This window comes from Chelonoidis abingdonii, chromosome 13 (genome assembly GCF_003597395.2).
Source record: "Chelonoidis abingdonii isolate Lonesome George chromosome 13, CheloAbing_2.0, whole genome shotgun sequence".
Lineage (NCBI taxonomy): Eukaryota > Metazoa > Chordata > Testudines > Testudinidae > Chelonoidis > Chelonoidis abingdonii.
The window spans coordinates 28,904,635-28,920,862 of NC_133781.1; the positions used below are offsets into that span (position 1 = coordinate 28,904,635).

A 16,228-nucleotide genomic window follows, 5' to 3' on the forward strand; every position below is an offset into this window, starting at 1 on the left:
AGCTGGGCCAGGTGCAGAGACTGAATGTTCCTCTTCCTCACAGCAGCACAGCAGGATGACACCAATTAAGCTGCTTCCCCAATTCCCTTGTATTTTACCAATGCTCCTGCCAAGCAGAGAGAGCTCCACACACAGATGGGGTAGTTGGGCTTCATATTGTAGCTTTCTTTCCCTGTCAAATTTAGCTCAGGGGAAGGGGACACGAGTGGCAGCTCTGGCGACTAATGGCATCTAAATCATCTCTACTGATATACGGAAGCCTTGATCTGAGATGCTATTTCACTCTCCATTATTTGTGTGTGTTCTTTGACTGACAGGTGTAGATATAGATAACTGTCTAACAGGAACTGGACTAAGTCCCACCAACTTTTCCCGGTAGGCACTGGGCACACCGGAAGAAACCTGGAAAACAGACAGATAAAATATCCCCCCCTTTCTGCCACTAGGCTGACACTCCTGAGCAGCCCTGTAACAACCAAAATGATGCACAACGCCCAGAGTTCCTGAGCAGCCCCATAACAATTCAACACATGCAACCCAGCACACCCGTGGACAGCTTTATAAGCAGCAGCCAGCATATGCATTCTAACCTACCAGCAACGTTACTATCACAATCCAAAGATCATGCTTGGGATGGAAGGGAAACAGAATGTCTCCCAAAGAGACAGAGATAATTTACCCCAATAATGAGAAAAGATGAGCTGAGGATAGGGTCCTTTTTGCTAGTGTTATTTTTATATTGTGGTAGCACCTAGGCGGCACTAGGTCCTGCACTAGGACCCCACTGTCCTAGGTCTGTACAAACACCGAACAAAGACGGTCCCTGCTCCAAGATGTTTGCGCTAGTTTGCCTTGTTACTGATACAGAAAGAACATAGGCGCGTGCGTATCTTGAAATTTCTCCTTCTAAGCACGTTAAATAGGAAGATACTACTATGGTTTACTTGTTACTTCGACATTTCAGCCAAAAGAGAGAAAGATTTAGGAAATGTTGAAGGATTGTGTGCCTCACAGAGAGCAAAAGAACAATTATATCGGTCTCTGTGCCCATCTGAATTAGTCTCAACTATTGAAAGTTTTTGTTCTCTGGTGAAAGGTCTTTAAGAGATCAGGAGTTGTGGACTTGAAGCAAGAATCACTGGGGTGTATTAAGAAGAGTGTCACATGTAAGACATGGCAGGTCACTGGCTTGCTCTACTTGGCACTGGTGAGGCCTCTACTGGAGTGTTGTGTCCAGCTGGGGGTGCTGCTCTTTGGGAAACACGGATATATTGGAGACAGTCCAAAGGAGAGCAACAAAAATGATAAATGATTCAGAAAAGATTTAAAAAACAAGCTTGTTTAGTCTTGAGAAAAGATGACAGGGGGTAGAGGGACCTGATGATAATTTTCAAATACGTTAAGGGCTGTTACAAGGAGGACAGTGAACAATTGTTCTCCATGCCCACTGAAGGCAGGACAAGAAGTAACGGGTTTAATCTACAGCAGGGGAGATGTAGGTTAGATATTAGGAAAAACGTTCTGATAGTTAAGTTCTGAAATAGGCTCCCAAGGGAGGTTGTAGCATCTCTGTCATGGGAGGTTTTTAAGAACAAGTTAGACAAACACCTGTCAGGGATGGTTTAGGTTTACTTGGTCCTGTCGCAGCGCAAGTGGCTGGCCTGGATGATTTCTCGAGGTCCCTCCAGCCCTGCATTTCTAATGAGTCTATGATGTATTTGTACACAAAGGAAAAATTCTCTCCCACCTTAACAATATTTCATCACCTCCCTGTAAGGAGAGGATCCCAGGCAATGAAAGATCAAATGCAATGACCTCCTCACCTAATACATAAATCAAATCACTCTATAATGAAAATCAAACCTCAAAAGAAGAAGCTGTCATTAAAGGGCAATCCTGGTGCTGCTGCTCTGATAGACAAGATGCGCTCGGCAATGGGTGGGAGGAGACGCAGTGATGCACTCTGAACATTGGGTGGCAGCAGACACACATAAAAACAGGCAAATTAGCACTGCAAATCTGAGGAGAGAATGGACTTTTTTCATATTAGCAGACTGAAGAGCACTGGAAGCCGGTGAGGCAATTTCAACACACTTAAAATTAAGCTGGCCCTTCGGACCTTTCATGGAACTAGACTACGTCTTCAAGAGAGCCTGGTGGAAACACCAGAAGTGAAGAGAACACGTTGCAAAGCTTCAGGGGGTTAAAAAGAGGACCAAACTTTGGAATTGTTTTCCTTTTCGCCAAGACTTCGAGGCACTTCAGTCTCTCCAAAACGTACAAAGCCTATCATTGGCTCGGTCTCCTCATCTGCATTTAGTCTTGTGTGTTTGAGCCTTTTACCTAACTGGCCAGAATCACTGACTTTTCCCTAGCCACTTGGAGGCCAAAGTCTTTTTAAAACTTCAGCCCTAGTCCTGCATTTAGATCCACTAGCGTGGGTTCATGGGGCAGACAGAACTAAGAATCATCAAACCATGGAAGTGATCCAACTGCCTCTGGGTGCTATGGGGAAGCCAAGCAGGCAACTAGCACTGGCTAGAGGAAAGAGAAACTTTCTGGCCAAGGATGCAAGGGCAATACCCCTATACTTAGGGAAAATGCCACTGGAACTCAAACTGTTACTGGAACACAGGGGACCTTGGTGTGCAAGGTCTTGGCCAAAGAGCCACACATGCTAGACACTGCATGGAACTCACTGCACTGACTGAAAAGGATGAAGAGCTGAAGTGACCCACCGGGGATCTGAACCACGTTCCAGGGAGTTGTAATGGCGCGTCACCCACCTCTCATGAGCACCCTTTCTGCTTGGGTGGGCCTGGGGTCTTCAAACAGCCTCGGCCCTGGCATTGGGCTGTACTCCCAGGGCTTCCTTGCTGAAGGCAATGGTTTTGCTCTCTTGGTGTGTTCTGGGCCCAGCTCTCCAGTTCATTTCCCCTTTATCGCTGTATGACTGCAGGCCACCTCCCCAGTGACCTACTGCGGGGGGGTGGGGGAGGGGTGGGAGATACCAGGGCCCACCCACTACTCCAGATCCCAGCCCAGGGACCCTCAAAATAGCAGCCATGCGCCACCATGTCCCTTTTACCATAATTGCCTTCAGCTCCCTGAGACGTTTCCCCACAGTCCCAGCACTTCTCCCTTATCTCAGGGCTCTTATATATTCAGGACCAGTAGCCAGCCAGGAGTTCTTCCTCACACTAATATTCCTCATATTTTCCTAATATTTTCCACTTTTAAAAAGCAGCTGTGCATGAAAGAGAGAGAATTCTGCAGCAGGCAGTGAAGGTTTCATTATGGGAAACTGCTACTCAGATGAACAGAAGGTGAGAGAGGGGAAGGGCCCCTACATGCATGCTCCCCTCTCTTATTTCCTTGACAATGGTATTTTTAAGATCTTTGTGGCATGTCACTTACTGACATGACCTGGAACAAGACACCGAGACTGCTTGGATAACTAATGGGTTGTCAAATTCCCTGTTTCCCCAGAGACCATGATTGCGTGCAGGACAGTCTCTCAACTTGTACCAGTGTGCAACATGTCTGACAGCACTCGGAGTAAATAAAGCCTATTTGGTTTTCCCCTCCACAATACTTCCACTTCAAGAGGCTCTTTCCTCTAGATCTCAAAGTGCTTTACAAACACAAAGCAAGTCTCACAGCCCCACTGCGAAACAGACTGAGACTGTCAACCTCATTTTACACCATGAGCCTCTGGCAGAACAGGAAATAGACCCCAGGAATCCTGACTGACTGATCTAGGCTTTAAACACAACCAACTTTGCAAAAAGCTATTTGTACCCCTCATAGCTGAACTGAGCCCAGGCAGTAAGTGATTAAACGTGAGCCGGTCTTGCCGAGACCAAACACACATCAGGAGCGATTGTGAACATCTGTTCTACTTCTCCACGGCTTTCCACAAGGGAGCACCTCAATCATTTTGACATTGGGAAGCCATCGTGAAGCCATCATGTCGGGGACAGCAGTGCATTCATTTACCTAATGCCTTGTGTGGGTTCGCCTCTCCCGCAGGAGCAAGACAAAGAACACGTGACAACGCCAGGGTTTTCATTCCATTTATCAGCAGGAGGAATCAGTGTAGATGAAGTGAATATACCAGCCGAAGACAACACGATAAGTCATGTGTGATCCCACAGATGGGCACGAATTATTCAGCTGAAGGGAAGCAGGTGCACGAGCTCTGTTCTGTTGCAACAGGCAGCGGTTACGTTTGAAGCACAATCCCTGCTCTCCAGTCTTTGGTCCCCCTCTTGTGACGGGCTCACACACTGCTCTGGGATCCGAAAGTGCAGTGCACACACAGAGCAGGTGTGTTTGGTTTTCCAGGAGAAAATGCAACTGAGAAAAACTCAGTGCCACTGAAAGCTGCTGGATCAAGACTCTAGGTCTTGTCCAGGTGAACAGTTAGTGCGCAGCAAGCTGGGGTGTGAATCCACAGCGTACTCAGGTGCCGTGCAGTAAAGTGTCCCTGGGACCCCTGCTACTGTGCACTGCAAGTTCCCTAGTGCACTTCGATCTACTCCACTCTAAAACAGGAACTTTTACTGGGCTGCAGCAAAGTCCATACTGACAGCTAGCGCATGGCACACTAGTGCTCTTTAGATTCGCACACTAGCTTGCCACGCACCAACTGTTCATTTAGACAAGCCCTTGGGGGATGAAGAAGAAAGCTGGCCTTGTGGTGAAGGCACAGTTCTGGGAAACAGGAGATTTGGGCTCAAGTTCCAGCTCTACCACATACTTCCTGTGTGACCTTGGCCTAGTCACTTAGCGCTGGGTTTTCAGACATGCTGCGTGACCACTGACCACACCTGGAGTGGAGGGTGTTGAGCTCCAGCCCTTAATCTCTCTGTGCCTCAGTCCCCCAGTCTCTAAAAGGCAAATACCTCCCTGCTGGGAAGATAAATACCTTAGTGCAGAACTCAAGTACTGCAATGATGGAAGCCACAGAACTGTACACATAGATACGACCTCCCAGCCACAATCCGGCAAGTATAATTCAAGCCAACTTGGGAGATCATCAAGCTGGGAGAGACAGTTCTCCATAGACTATTCAGCCCTCAGCCTCTCCCCAAGACGGTCAGCAATTAATACCACATATGGTGGTGGCTTTTGCCATGTGGATGCTTATTGCCTAGAAATAAGGAGGGGTGGGGAGAGCCGCCACCTCCTCCCACTGCCAACACACTTCACTTGCGAAAAACCTGGAGCCAAAGTCCAGCTGGCATCCCAGAGAGGATGGCAGCCATACCTCACTGCCATGGCCATCCCTTTGAATTACCCAGGATTTCCATTTTGGCTGGTAAAAGATTAACTCGACATGGACCTTTGGGGAGAGGGTAGATCTTTATTATCTTGGTTCCTAATTAAATTGAGCACTCTAAGAACTGAACCTTGACAGTGAGTGGGAGAACAGAATGGAGACTTAGAAACAGGCGATCTTGACCTTTTGAGAAGGCAAAGCAAGGCCCAAAAATATCCTCTCGGCTTGTGCTGGTTTTTTTCCATCACTACCCTCTACAGCTCATTTTTTCCCCCACCGCTATGAAAGGCCACATGAAGCCTGGGGAGGAATCTGAGAATTATTCTCCCCATCTGGAGCCCTTGTGTGTAATGATCGTAATATAACTATTGGCAGCACTTTCCTTAAGTCACATGACTCAATTTCACCCCCTTCCTCGACCTATTCCTGAGCTGAAGAATGTTTAATTTTTGATAAAGTATTTCAGTCCTCTGGACACAGTTCAGTGAGGTTCTTCATGGCCACATGAGAAAAAGAAAATGATCCTGCGATAGAGATTTAGCCAGATCTATCCAAGGGATTTTTTTCCAAAGGGGGGAGGTCAGTATTTTAATTCTTCCCTTTCCCTAATTTAAATGAATAAACACCATTTCTGCAGACGCACCAGTTTATACTAAGAGCTTGACAGATCTCACAAGCTAAGCACGGTTGGATTAATTTTTGGATGGGAGTTTGCCAAGCAAGCCTAAAAGCTGCAGCATTAATGATACAATAGGTGGCACTCTTTCCTACGAGTCAGTATTGACTGAAAGACAGAGCCCGGTGTTCGAGGGTATGACATTGCTTCTGTTCTTCGGGGTTTATTAAATTTCCTTTTTCAGGGTTTCTTTTCAGCAATGTTTGAGTTGTATGTAGATGTCCAAAAAAAATCAAGGTTTTTCAGGGCTCTTTGTATACTGTAATGAGTAATCATTTCATAACATTTCCTCATATGCCTTAACTGATTAGTGTTTAAAACAGCACAATGTTTAAGTGCACTAGGGAACGTTCAGTGTGCACCAGCAGCATCCACACCAGGGGTTCTCAACCAGGGTTACATGTACCCCTGGCGGTACATCCACTCGTCTAGATATTGGCCTGGGTTTACAACAGGCTACAGAAAAAGCAGTAGCCACATCAGGACACTGAAGTTCCATACAGACAATGACTTGTTTAGACTGCTCTGTATACTATACACTGAAAAGTCAGTACAGTGTTTGTATTCCAATGGATTTACTTTATAATTCTATGGTAAAAAGGAGAAAGTCCGCAATTTTTCAATAACAGTGAGGCTGTGACCCTTTTGTATTTTTATGTCTGATTTTGTAAGCAAGTCGTTTTGAAGTGAGGTGAAACTTGGGGGTCTGCAAGACAAATCAGACTCCTGAAAGGGGGACAGTCGTCTGGAAAAGTTGAGAACCACTAGTCTACATGGAACAATTAATGAATAACACATTTGTGCGCTTAAAAAACAAGCCCATAGACTACATTACTGCTCTGTGTAGACAAGCCCTTAGATACATGTAACTATTTCTGGTGTTTTTCCAGTTTTTATCCAATAAAGACTTATTTCCCTTCCCCCACCCTTTTTTGGATTGGGGGTATTTTATCAGGGTTTATAAGTTAAAACCTCAAATCAGAAGCCTAATGGACATGCCACGTGACCCAGGTCCTCATAATCTATGATCCAAGATCCCAAGGAGGCATTTATGCCAGTGCAGGGAAAGCGAAACCCATTCTCCTAGGCAAGATCCAAATCAGTCACTCCAACATCATTCTCTGTTGGACAAAGTATGTGTCACTTCCTACAACATGGACTTGTGCAGTCCTGAGCTATAGAACGGTTGCTGCCTTTCACCTCGGAGGGGATAGCACTTCAGTACCACGTCACAGAGAACTTCCCTGTGTACACAGCTTACAGAGTTTTTGCACTGAAGATTATCATTCAGCACAAAGACAGTTAAACATTATGTTCTAGTAGAACTTATCAAACCAAATACCCACAGATTTATAAAAACTCCATTAGCGCCTCATTGGTCTGTTATGCCCCAGTATGCTGACTGCTCTGAAGTGCAAGCAGGTCCATTTGAGCTAAAAGGAACCCCTCCGTCTACCTTCATCCCACCAGAAGGATGTCTCATCTTTACCTATCTCCAGTCATGACAAGTCCACTTCCACACACGGCCAGCTGTTCCACTGCCTCGACTGTTATTAGACTTTATATAGATGGAGGTAGTTCAAGAAGATTGTTTCTCGCCTAGCTGCATTTATTAGCTAACCCAACATTTGCTTTGCCTCTCTACAGTCCGCAGTGGCTGGAGAGAGGGCAGTATTGTTCCTCTCCCCAAAATTCAGCAACGACTTAAAACTCTTGGACCCTTCAACACATACTGCAGGACAAACGACTAGATCAAGCCAGGTCTTGTGCTATCGGCAGATGACATTGTTAAACAGATTGATGGTGATTAAGTTATTTTCCCTTCTCTTTTGCAGCCTGTTAAATTTGCATTGATATTCTTCATGGCCCAGATTCCAACTTTCATCTAACATGATTAACGCTGCTTTAAATACAGAGAAAGAACCAGCTGCTTCTGGCTTCTTCCCTTTTACTGAGCAGTCTCTGAAGAAAAAAGCCCCTTTGTTAGCACATCTCAGGAGTCTCTATAGACTTTATGAGGAGCCTTTTATTTTTAAAGGTTATAGAGAGAAGGTTTCTATAAATCAGCATGTTGCATTTTTTCTCCCGTACGGATCCAAATTTCCTATATGCCTAGAGTTGCACATTCAGACCAATACTGTTCTATTATCTGTAACTCCCAGTCCTCTGACAAACGTTCAGAGATGATTCTGATCATGGCTCCAGGGTGGTTCTGTATCTAACACACATGTCCTGTCAGGGAGGTTTCTCTTGCATTTAAGGTTTTGATTCCGCCTGATGTGGACTTTGCCTTTTTCGAGAATCCGAGGACACGCAGTTCGTATCGAGCCGAAAGAGGAACTTGGGCTGTTCTGAAATCCACATCCGGCTCTAGGCCTGGGACTCCCTCTAAAAATATGGGAGTAATAAGGTTGCTGTGAAGCAACATCTCTTTGCTCTATGATAGAGAAAAGCCTTGAGGCTTATTTCGCACACTGAATGTGCTGCATATCCCCAGCCACTCCAAGTAACAGGTGGGTCTATTAAATGAATGGCAGGGGGCACTGCTTAGCGGTCATTAGTCTCTGCTATAAAATTCAAATACAAAGCCAGAAGGGTTTGATGATGATTTATTTCAGGCCTTACGGGAGGTCTGGATTTGAGTCATTTCTCTGCCTTTTGCTTCCCAGGCATACAGGGACTAGGCGTACTTATGGGATAGTGCTGTGTACTATTGTGGAGGGCATCTGGGACTGACAGGGGCTAGGAATACTGTGGGCACACTGGATATATCTTCACTGCGGAGTTAACTGGAGTTATCGGCAAGGGCAGACACGCAGACAACACCACTCGAGCTGCTTTGTCCACATTGATGCTACGTGTGTGCCACTTAGACTTCTGGGGGCATCTCCCATGGCTCTTAGCACTGCAGTGAAAGCTGAGCTGCTCTAGGATTCTCGCCCAGTGACGTGTGGGAGCTCTTGCCTGTTCTTTCTGGACCCCCAGGGGGAATTGTGAGAAGACACTGCACCAACACTCAGCTGGAACTAGCCTCAGCCCACACTGCAGCAGGGTTGTGTTGGACGCTGATGAGTTGTGCTCATTCGAGCTGTAGCTTATACTCCCTGATGGACCAGCCAATCTGAGTTAAAAGCATGGCCACACTCAAGTGAAGGGTGTGAACAGGACTTCAGCTACAACTCAAGTTAACTCGACAGTGAAGTCATATCTGAAGACAAGCTGAGTGTGTCCAGAACCTAGGATAGGTGCAACAGAGTGACTCAGCCCACAGCAAAAACTGATCCCTCTGGCTAACAGCACAGCAGCTGAAGAGAGGGACTTTGCACAGTCAGACGGTATAACGGGAGGAGAGGAGAATGTGTTGGGACAAGAGAGAATATGACATCCCTACAGATTTACAGCTATCAGCAGGCCATTAGCAATAGAATCATAGCATATCAAGGTTGGAAGAGACTTCAGGAGATCAACTAGTCCAGCCCAACTGGTCCAGGACCAATCCCCAGACAGATTTTTGCCCCAGCTCCCTAAACGGCCCCCTCAAGGATTGAACTCACAGGCCAATGCTCAAACCACTGAGCTAGTATACAAGCAAAGTTTGCCTAAACCCTTTGGCAGATGAGCATCCCAATCCCTGATGAACAACGCAACCGAAGCATAAAGCTGCCACTTGTTCCACAATCCAACCAAATTAGCAGCCGCGGCTCATATCTGAACAGGAATAATGGGATTTTGCATAAAGACTCGGATATATTGGCACAGATCTAGGGAAGTCCAAAAACTGGCAAGCGTTACTGCAAGTGAAGATGGGGATCTATTGGGAGAACTGTGTGGAAGTCCAGGAGTGGACTACAAAGAAGACTATAAGTGAGGATCAAGGAGCATCATTTCTGCTCCCAAACGAAGAGAAGTTTGCTACAGCAGGTTATATAATTTTTCTCAATCTCCTAAAGCAGGATGCCTGGCAGATGAACATTCATGAAAGCAGGAGTGATAGCACTGAACTCCTTCAGGAGGTAGGAGAGATGGAAGACTCCCTCATCCAAATTCATTATTTAGGTTAGCGAGATTACTGTGTGCCTTTTAACTCTCCTGGGGGGAAAAGACCCTGCACTAGAAACATACGTCTCTCCAACTCAGTTAGATGGTGGCTCTGTGCAAAACGAACTGCAAAGCTGGAAAGGAACAGCAGTCACACCCAAAGGCTCAGCTCAGACTGCAGGGCTGTTTTTCTTTTTAAAGCAAAAAACGACCCGCAGAAGCGAGTCTCAGAGCCAGGTCAATTGACTCAGGCTCATGCTACAGCACTAAAAACAGCTGCATAATCATTCCCACTGGGGCTGCAGCTTGGGCTCTGCAAACCAGGGAGGGGATTGGGTCTCTGAGCCCAAGGGGAATGTCTACACAACTACTGGTAGCACCGCAGGGTGAGCTCCAGGAGGTCAAGGTGGTAGAAGTGGGCTCTGAGACTCGTGGGTTTTTCTATTTTATTTTTTTGGTAGTGCAGACGTACCCTTAAAGGGAAAGATAGGTCCTCTCTCATTCCTTGCTTGCTGAAGGGGAAATGTCTCCACTGGCTGTTGCAAGTAGTTTGTGTTACTCTGACCCTGCTTTGCAATCTCCTTTAAGTTAACATAGCCGGATCTGAGGAGAAGGATTAGGCTGGCATTTACACTCCAGTTTTATTTCCCAGCTCATGCATCTGCCTACTACTCTATACCTTATCTACACATTTTAGACTTTCTTCTTCCCTTTACAAGTTTCCCCATGGGCGCTGCTCTACCAGTAAGAGCCTGAGTGCTGATCGCTTGCTAGGGTTTTCTACCTTGCCACCCAGACCTGCCCTGCGCTGGCAGCAATGGTGGTCATCTTCAGGACGACGAGCATGAGCAAGGCCTTAGCAGTGAGCAGCCCGGAGGGTAGAATTCTCATGTTTAAACAGATTTGTTGTCACCCCGCAGCACAGCCTGCTCCTCCTCAGCAGGCTAGCAATACTGACGGAAGCAAGCCGAGAGGCTCCTCTTAGGCAATCTGCTTAACGTTTTGCACATTTCTGAAGCAGAAAAGACTACAGAGGGACTCCCCCATCCAGGTCCCCAGTGCAACAGAGCGACGCCCACACAAGTGAGCTGCTCGCTAAGACTGCCCTTCAGTCTATTTGGTTAATTAATCTGAAGTTGCCAGCTCCTCCACCCCCGCCTGGCAGGGCCTCAGGAGCAGAAAGCTGGACGCAGGTCCCACTGACAGCTGGTGCATTCATTTCTGACTAAACCTTGGGGAAAGGCACTCAGAGTAGCAAGAGCCGTCAGCATTTCAGCCATGTCAAATCCAACTCCTCCACACTGGAGACGCACTGATGAGGGCTTGGAGGAAATTAGAGGCAACTAAATGATATTATTAAACGAAGGGCAGAGGGGAAAAAGCTGCAACTGCCTGGAAGATCGACGCTTCTCCCCCACCGAGATGCACACGGCTTTCCTATTCATCTCTGACATTAATCATTAACACTCCCAAGGAAAGCAGCAGCCGCTGGGGGCGAGGAGCGCTGCACTACGAAACGGTTCAATGGCTGAACATCTCTACAGCAAACATCAGCGTTGCTCAGGTGCTTGTTTATTGGGCATTAGAGCATCACTTTAGCAACTCCTAGTCTTCAGGTGTGCACACTGGAGAGACGTATGCTCTTTAAAACTCTTCCCTGATTCAGTTTTTCTGTGCTCAAACACCACTCCAAAAATATGTCATGTGTTTAAAATGACCTGACTATGGCTATTGGAAAGAGCTAGAATCACTATGTCAGAGTGGCATCTCCAAGCAGACCTGGAGTGCTACTTCCAACCAGCTCAGGAAGGCATGGTGCAGCACATAAGAACAGCCACACTAAGTCAGACCAAAGGTCCATCTAGCCCAGTATCCTGTCTGCCAACAGTGGCCAAAGCCAGGTGCCCCAGAGGCAATGACCAGAACAGGTCATCATATAGAATCATAGAATATCAGGATTGGAAGGGACCTCAGGTGGTCATCTAGTCCAACCCCCAAACAGATTTTTGCCCCAGGTCCCTAAGTGGCCCCCTCAAGGATTGAACTCACAACCCTGGGTTTAGTATGCTAATGCTCAAACCACTGAGCTAGTGAGCCATCCTCTGTCACCCATTCCCAGCTTCTGGCAAACAGAGGCTAAGGACACTCTCCCTGCCCATCCTGGCTGATAGCCATTGATGGACCTATCCTCCATAACGGACATCTGCCCTGCAAGAATCTCTCTGAGGGCCCAATCCTGCAAGCTGCAGAGTATTCTGAGCCCAAATGCCTACATTGCTATTTGACAGCCCTGTAGCCAAGCCACATGAGCCAGAGTTAGCTGACACGGACCAGTCGCTGGAATTAAATTGCAGTGTAGAGATGCCTCCAAACTGGCAAACACTATTAGCTCACTGTCCTTTTATCAACTCCTCAGCTCTGCCTGCCTACTGGAGCAGTGGTGGAAAGCACTTTCAGAGAGTGGGCATCACTGACAAAAACTTTTCAATTGCAGCCAATAGAAAAGTCCAAGAGCAGTAAGAATTTCTTCTGTTTTCCAGACCAATTTAAACTAACCCATACTCCTATCTCCAACCACGCTGTAAAGCTTCACACTCCATTCCGAGATCAAGAACAATCTGTCTGAGAGGCAAGAGTGTGCATAAAACTTTCAATGTCAGGATCAGAAACACCCATGTAGCTTACCTGGCACTTTCAAAAGTCGCAGATGCTGACTTCCCAATAGCCCCAAATCCAACTCCAACAGCTAGACCCTCTGAAAGAGAGAGAGAGAGAAACAAAAGTTAAAAACCCAGATCAGTCAAGGAGCTAGAAAGACCAAGCCTCTGCTAGACTAGGTAATCACAACAGTCCCTTCTGGCCTATAATCTGTGAATGTGCTGAATTCAAGATCAGGGATGTGTGTTGATCTTCCAATTTAGCTCCCATCATTCTTCGAATGGCTGTTAAACCCATGCCATTTATTTTCCTTTTTACAATTGAGATGAGGTGCTCAGATACTGTGGCGCTGTGCACCACAGAAATGCCAAATCAATCAGTCAGGCTCTCGGTGGAGAATTAAGAGGCTTTGCCACCAGCACATTCCCTCCTCCTCGTGAATACAATCAGACAAATGTCATACATGCTCTCATACAGGGCCCGTCCAGTATTCTACAGTCCAAAATGTTACAGATTACAACAGCTACAAGAGCGCGGGGCAGTTTCTGTAGAGCAATGTTGTATTCTTCACATGCTCTCTCTCTCTTACACACACGGAACAAAGCCCCATGGCACATCCTGGGCAAAAACATGCTACCGTTGCTAAGCACATTTCTTTATGAGTTACCGATGGCTCACAGAGACTTGTCTCCTTAAGTAGTGGGACAGAAATCTGCAGTAAGCTAACTTTATTTACCTTGCTCCATCCTAACATGTTGCGTCTACACTACAGCAACAGAGAGATGAGAGAGATATTCAGGGTGTGGTTGATTGGCAGCTTACTGAAACACACCAATTCTCAACTCTCTGCTAGGAGCTCCTCTAGCAGGTGCATTTTCTTTCCTACATGAGTCACAAGGCTGTCTAATTACAGTGGCCACACAGTCTAATAGGAGAGAATGGTGGTTAGACCTTCAGGCAGGTGCAGGAGGCCTGCAATTTGACATCATTATGTACCTTTGGTTCCAGCCCCAGAAGTGATGCTTGCTGCACCTCCTGGATAATTAGCCTATTCTTCTCAGTTCACTTCTTGCCTTTTTGATTTTCTTCACAAACTCTTCCCAACCGCTCCCTCCCCGGCAATTTTTTTTTTTCTTTCAAAACAAAAATTATTCTCTACAGTTTCAGAGCAATGTTTCTTTACAGTTCACTTTTTTTTTTTTTAAAGTCTGCCATTGCTTCTCTCCAAGCGAGAGAGAGCAAAAACAAAAACAAAATTGGAGTTGCTTGTATAATTTGACGCTGGAGTAAAAGAGGATTTTTCACAACCTGACAGAGACAAAATGGCTGACTTCTACTGGGCAGGCATCTTGACGCAACATTCAAGATGGCAGAACTTTGATTAAGCTCCCAGCAGTCTGGACACTTCTCTGAAACTTAACTGAACTTTGAGTGTCTGAAAACTACAGCTCAAAGTCTCAGAGGAGCAGGGTCTTTTCATGACGATGGTGGTCTTTCACCTTCCCAGTCAGCTGGAAAAACATAACTGCTCGTTTCATAGATTTGGGCGTTTCCGTTTCACCCTCTCCCCACTCCAAGCTGAAAATGCAGAAGTTGAAACAGAGGTCGTGGGACCTCTAAAACTTTGGGTTGAATTCTAGGCAAAGATATAAGATAAGGCCAGAGAACCCCAAAGCAGCCAGCTCATCCTAACTGTAAGGCTACAGAGTTATAAATCTTTAAGTGTCCACTGACGAATAATACTGTTGCATGGTAATTCCACTGAGTGGAACAGAGTTACTGCAACCTGAGATTCAACGCTAATGTGATAGGCACATTACAATTCCAAAGCCAGATAGACAGTACCCATGTGCAGAATGCCAATAGAGCCTCCACAAGGTGTTTAAGAATATCCCCCCCGGAATATATGCAGACAAAATGAGATGTGAACAGAGAGCTGATGGAATGCTGCTACTTCCAAATAGTTTGCACCTGCAGATGATAAAGAGCTTTGCAGCTACATCCCTATTTCACATTCACACAGCAGGGTGGGTGGTTCAGCAATGAAGCCACTGAAATGGTTTGGATGGCTTCAACCCTGGTGCTACCTTTCTGACCTGTGATGGGGAACAGAAGTGAATCTCCCAGAGGGCAGAACTTAAGTACCCGAAGCACTGACATGATTAAATTCTGGAAAGAGCTTAGACGCCGGGTAAGAAAAACACAGTAATTACCACGCTCTGAAGTGGGAGTCAAAAGGAGTGAAAGAAACTTGCTGGTGAAATTAATGAAAGAGAAGCACAAATTGCACATACACAGGAACACAAATAATGGGGAATTAAGATCAACAGATGGCGCGTGGGGAACTGCTTGCTGAGTGGAGAAGCCGCAGAGTGAGGATGGAAGCTGTACTGTGGACCAGGTGCTCTACCAAAGTGTAAAATTAGGAAGGTAATGAACAGAAATTGGCAGTGGCCATGGGCTCATTCCACTCACAACTGGGAGAAGAAAGAATCTGAAAGTCTCTCAATTAATCACCGTTCAGATTCATAACTACCCTCCGTCCCCCAACAAACACACTGTCAGAGACCTGAATAGTTCCACCCCACATTCTTCCTAATTCCTGCCTGTCTGTCCTGGATGCAAATAGAATGGATATAATGACATGCACGTGCACCCAAATACATGTGGCGTGCACATACACAGAGCCGAGAATTTATTTGCAATTGAAAAAGCGACCACATTACAAAACATCACCACTTTTCTTCAGCCTCTTCCGTAGCTGATGTCAAAGCACCTTAAGCATATTTATTTATGCAACCCCCATGTGAAGCAGTTAAATACAATCATCGTCTCTTTACAGACAAGCAAACAGGCACAAAGGAAGGTTCAGTGAAAAAAAAATAACGTGTTATCAACCTCACCATGTTCAGAGTTCAATGCAAAATCAGCCTTTTTCGTTCTCTAAAATGTTTCACAAAACCAAGCTACTTCTTCTACAGGCTGGGAAGGAAGGGAGAGAAAAAGACGGCTGTTTCTATTTTCACTGTTGAGGAGGTGCTCAGATACGACAGTCTTGGAGGCCAAACAAACACAGGACTTAGATATGAGGGCAGAAGGATACAGGGAAGCACAGAAACATCATTACAATTTAAGACCCAAGTAAATAAGCAATCCCAGTTTTCTGGTTTTGGGGACGCCCCTCCATCACCAGGTTTCAGAGCTCAGGCTCCAACCAGAGCCCAAATGCCTAGACTGATATTTTTAGCCCCATAGTGTAAGCCCAAGTCAACTGACCCAGGCTCCGTGACTCTCTGTTTCTAGCCTTTTGCTGTGTAGCCATACCCTGAGAATACTGAAGCAGTTTAGGGGGCAACTTCTCCTATGCAATCACATGAAAATGTTGTCTGGTGTATTAGTCTTCTAGATTACAGAGAAGTTGATTCTACTGCCTTAGACAGCTCACATGAGGCATGTTCACAGGCCATTGCAATACAAATCTATTAGAAGCACTACAGAATATATGAGCCTTTGAGAGACAAGGTGGGGGAGGTAGTATCTTTTATTGGATCCACTTCTGCTGGTGAAAGTGA

At 46.1% G+C, this 16,228-nt stretch overlaps 1 protein-coding gene across 4 annotated transcripts in view; it reads right to left on the reverse strand.

The window, feature by feature from the left end:
* SLC39A11 (solute carrier family 39 member 11) overlaps window positions 1–16,228 on the reverse strand; it is a 253,490-nt gene that overhangs the window by 48,053 nt on the left and 189,209 nt on the right. For all 4 annotated transcript variants that reach the window (XM_032797180.2, XM_032797176.2, XM_032797178.2 and 1 more), the window contains exon 7: window positions 12,684–12,753. In XM_032797180.2, the coding sequence (XP_032653071.1) occupies window positions 12,684–12,753 (70 nt within the window). The remainder of the gene's footprint in view (window positions 1–12,683; window positions 12,754–16,228) is intronic.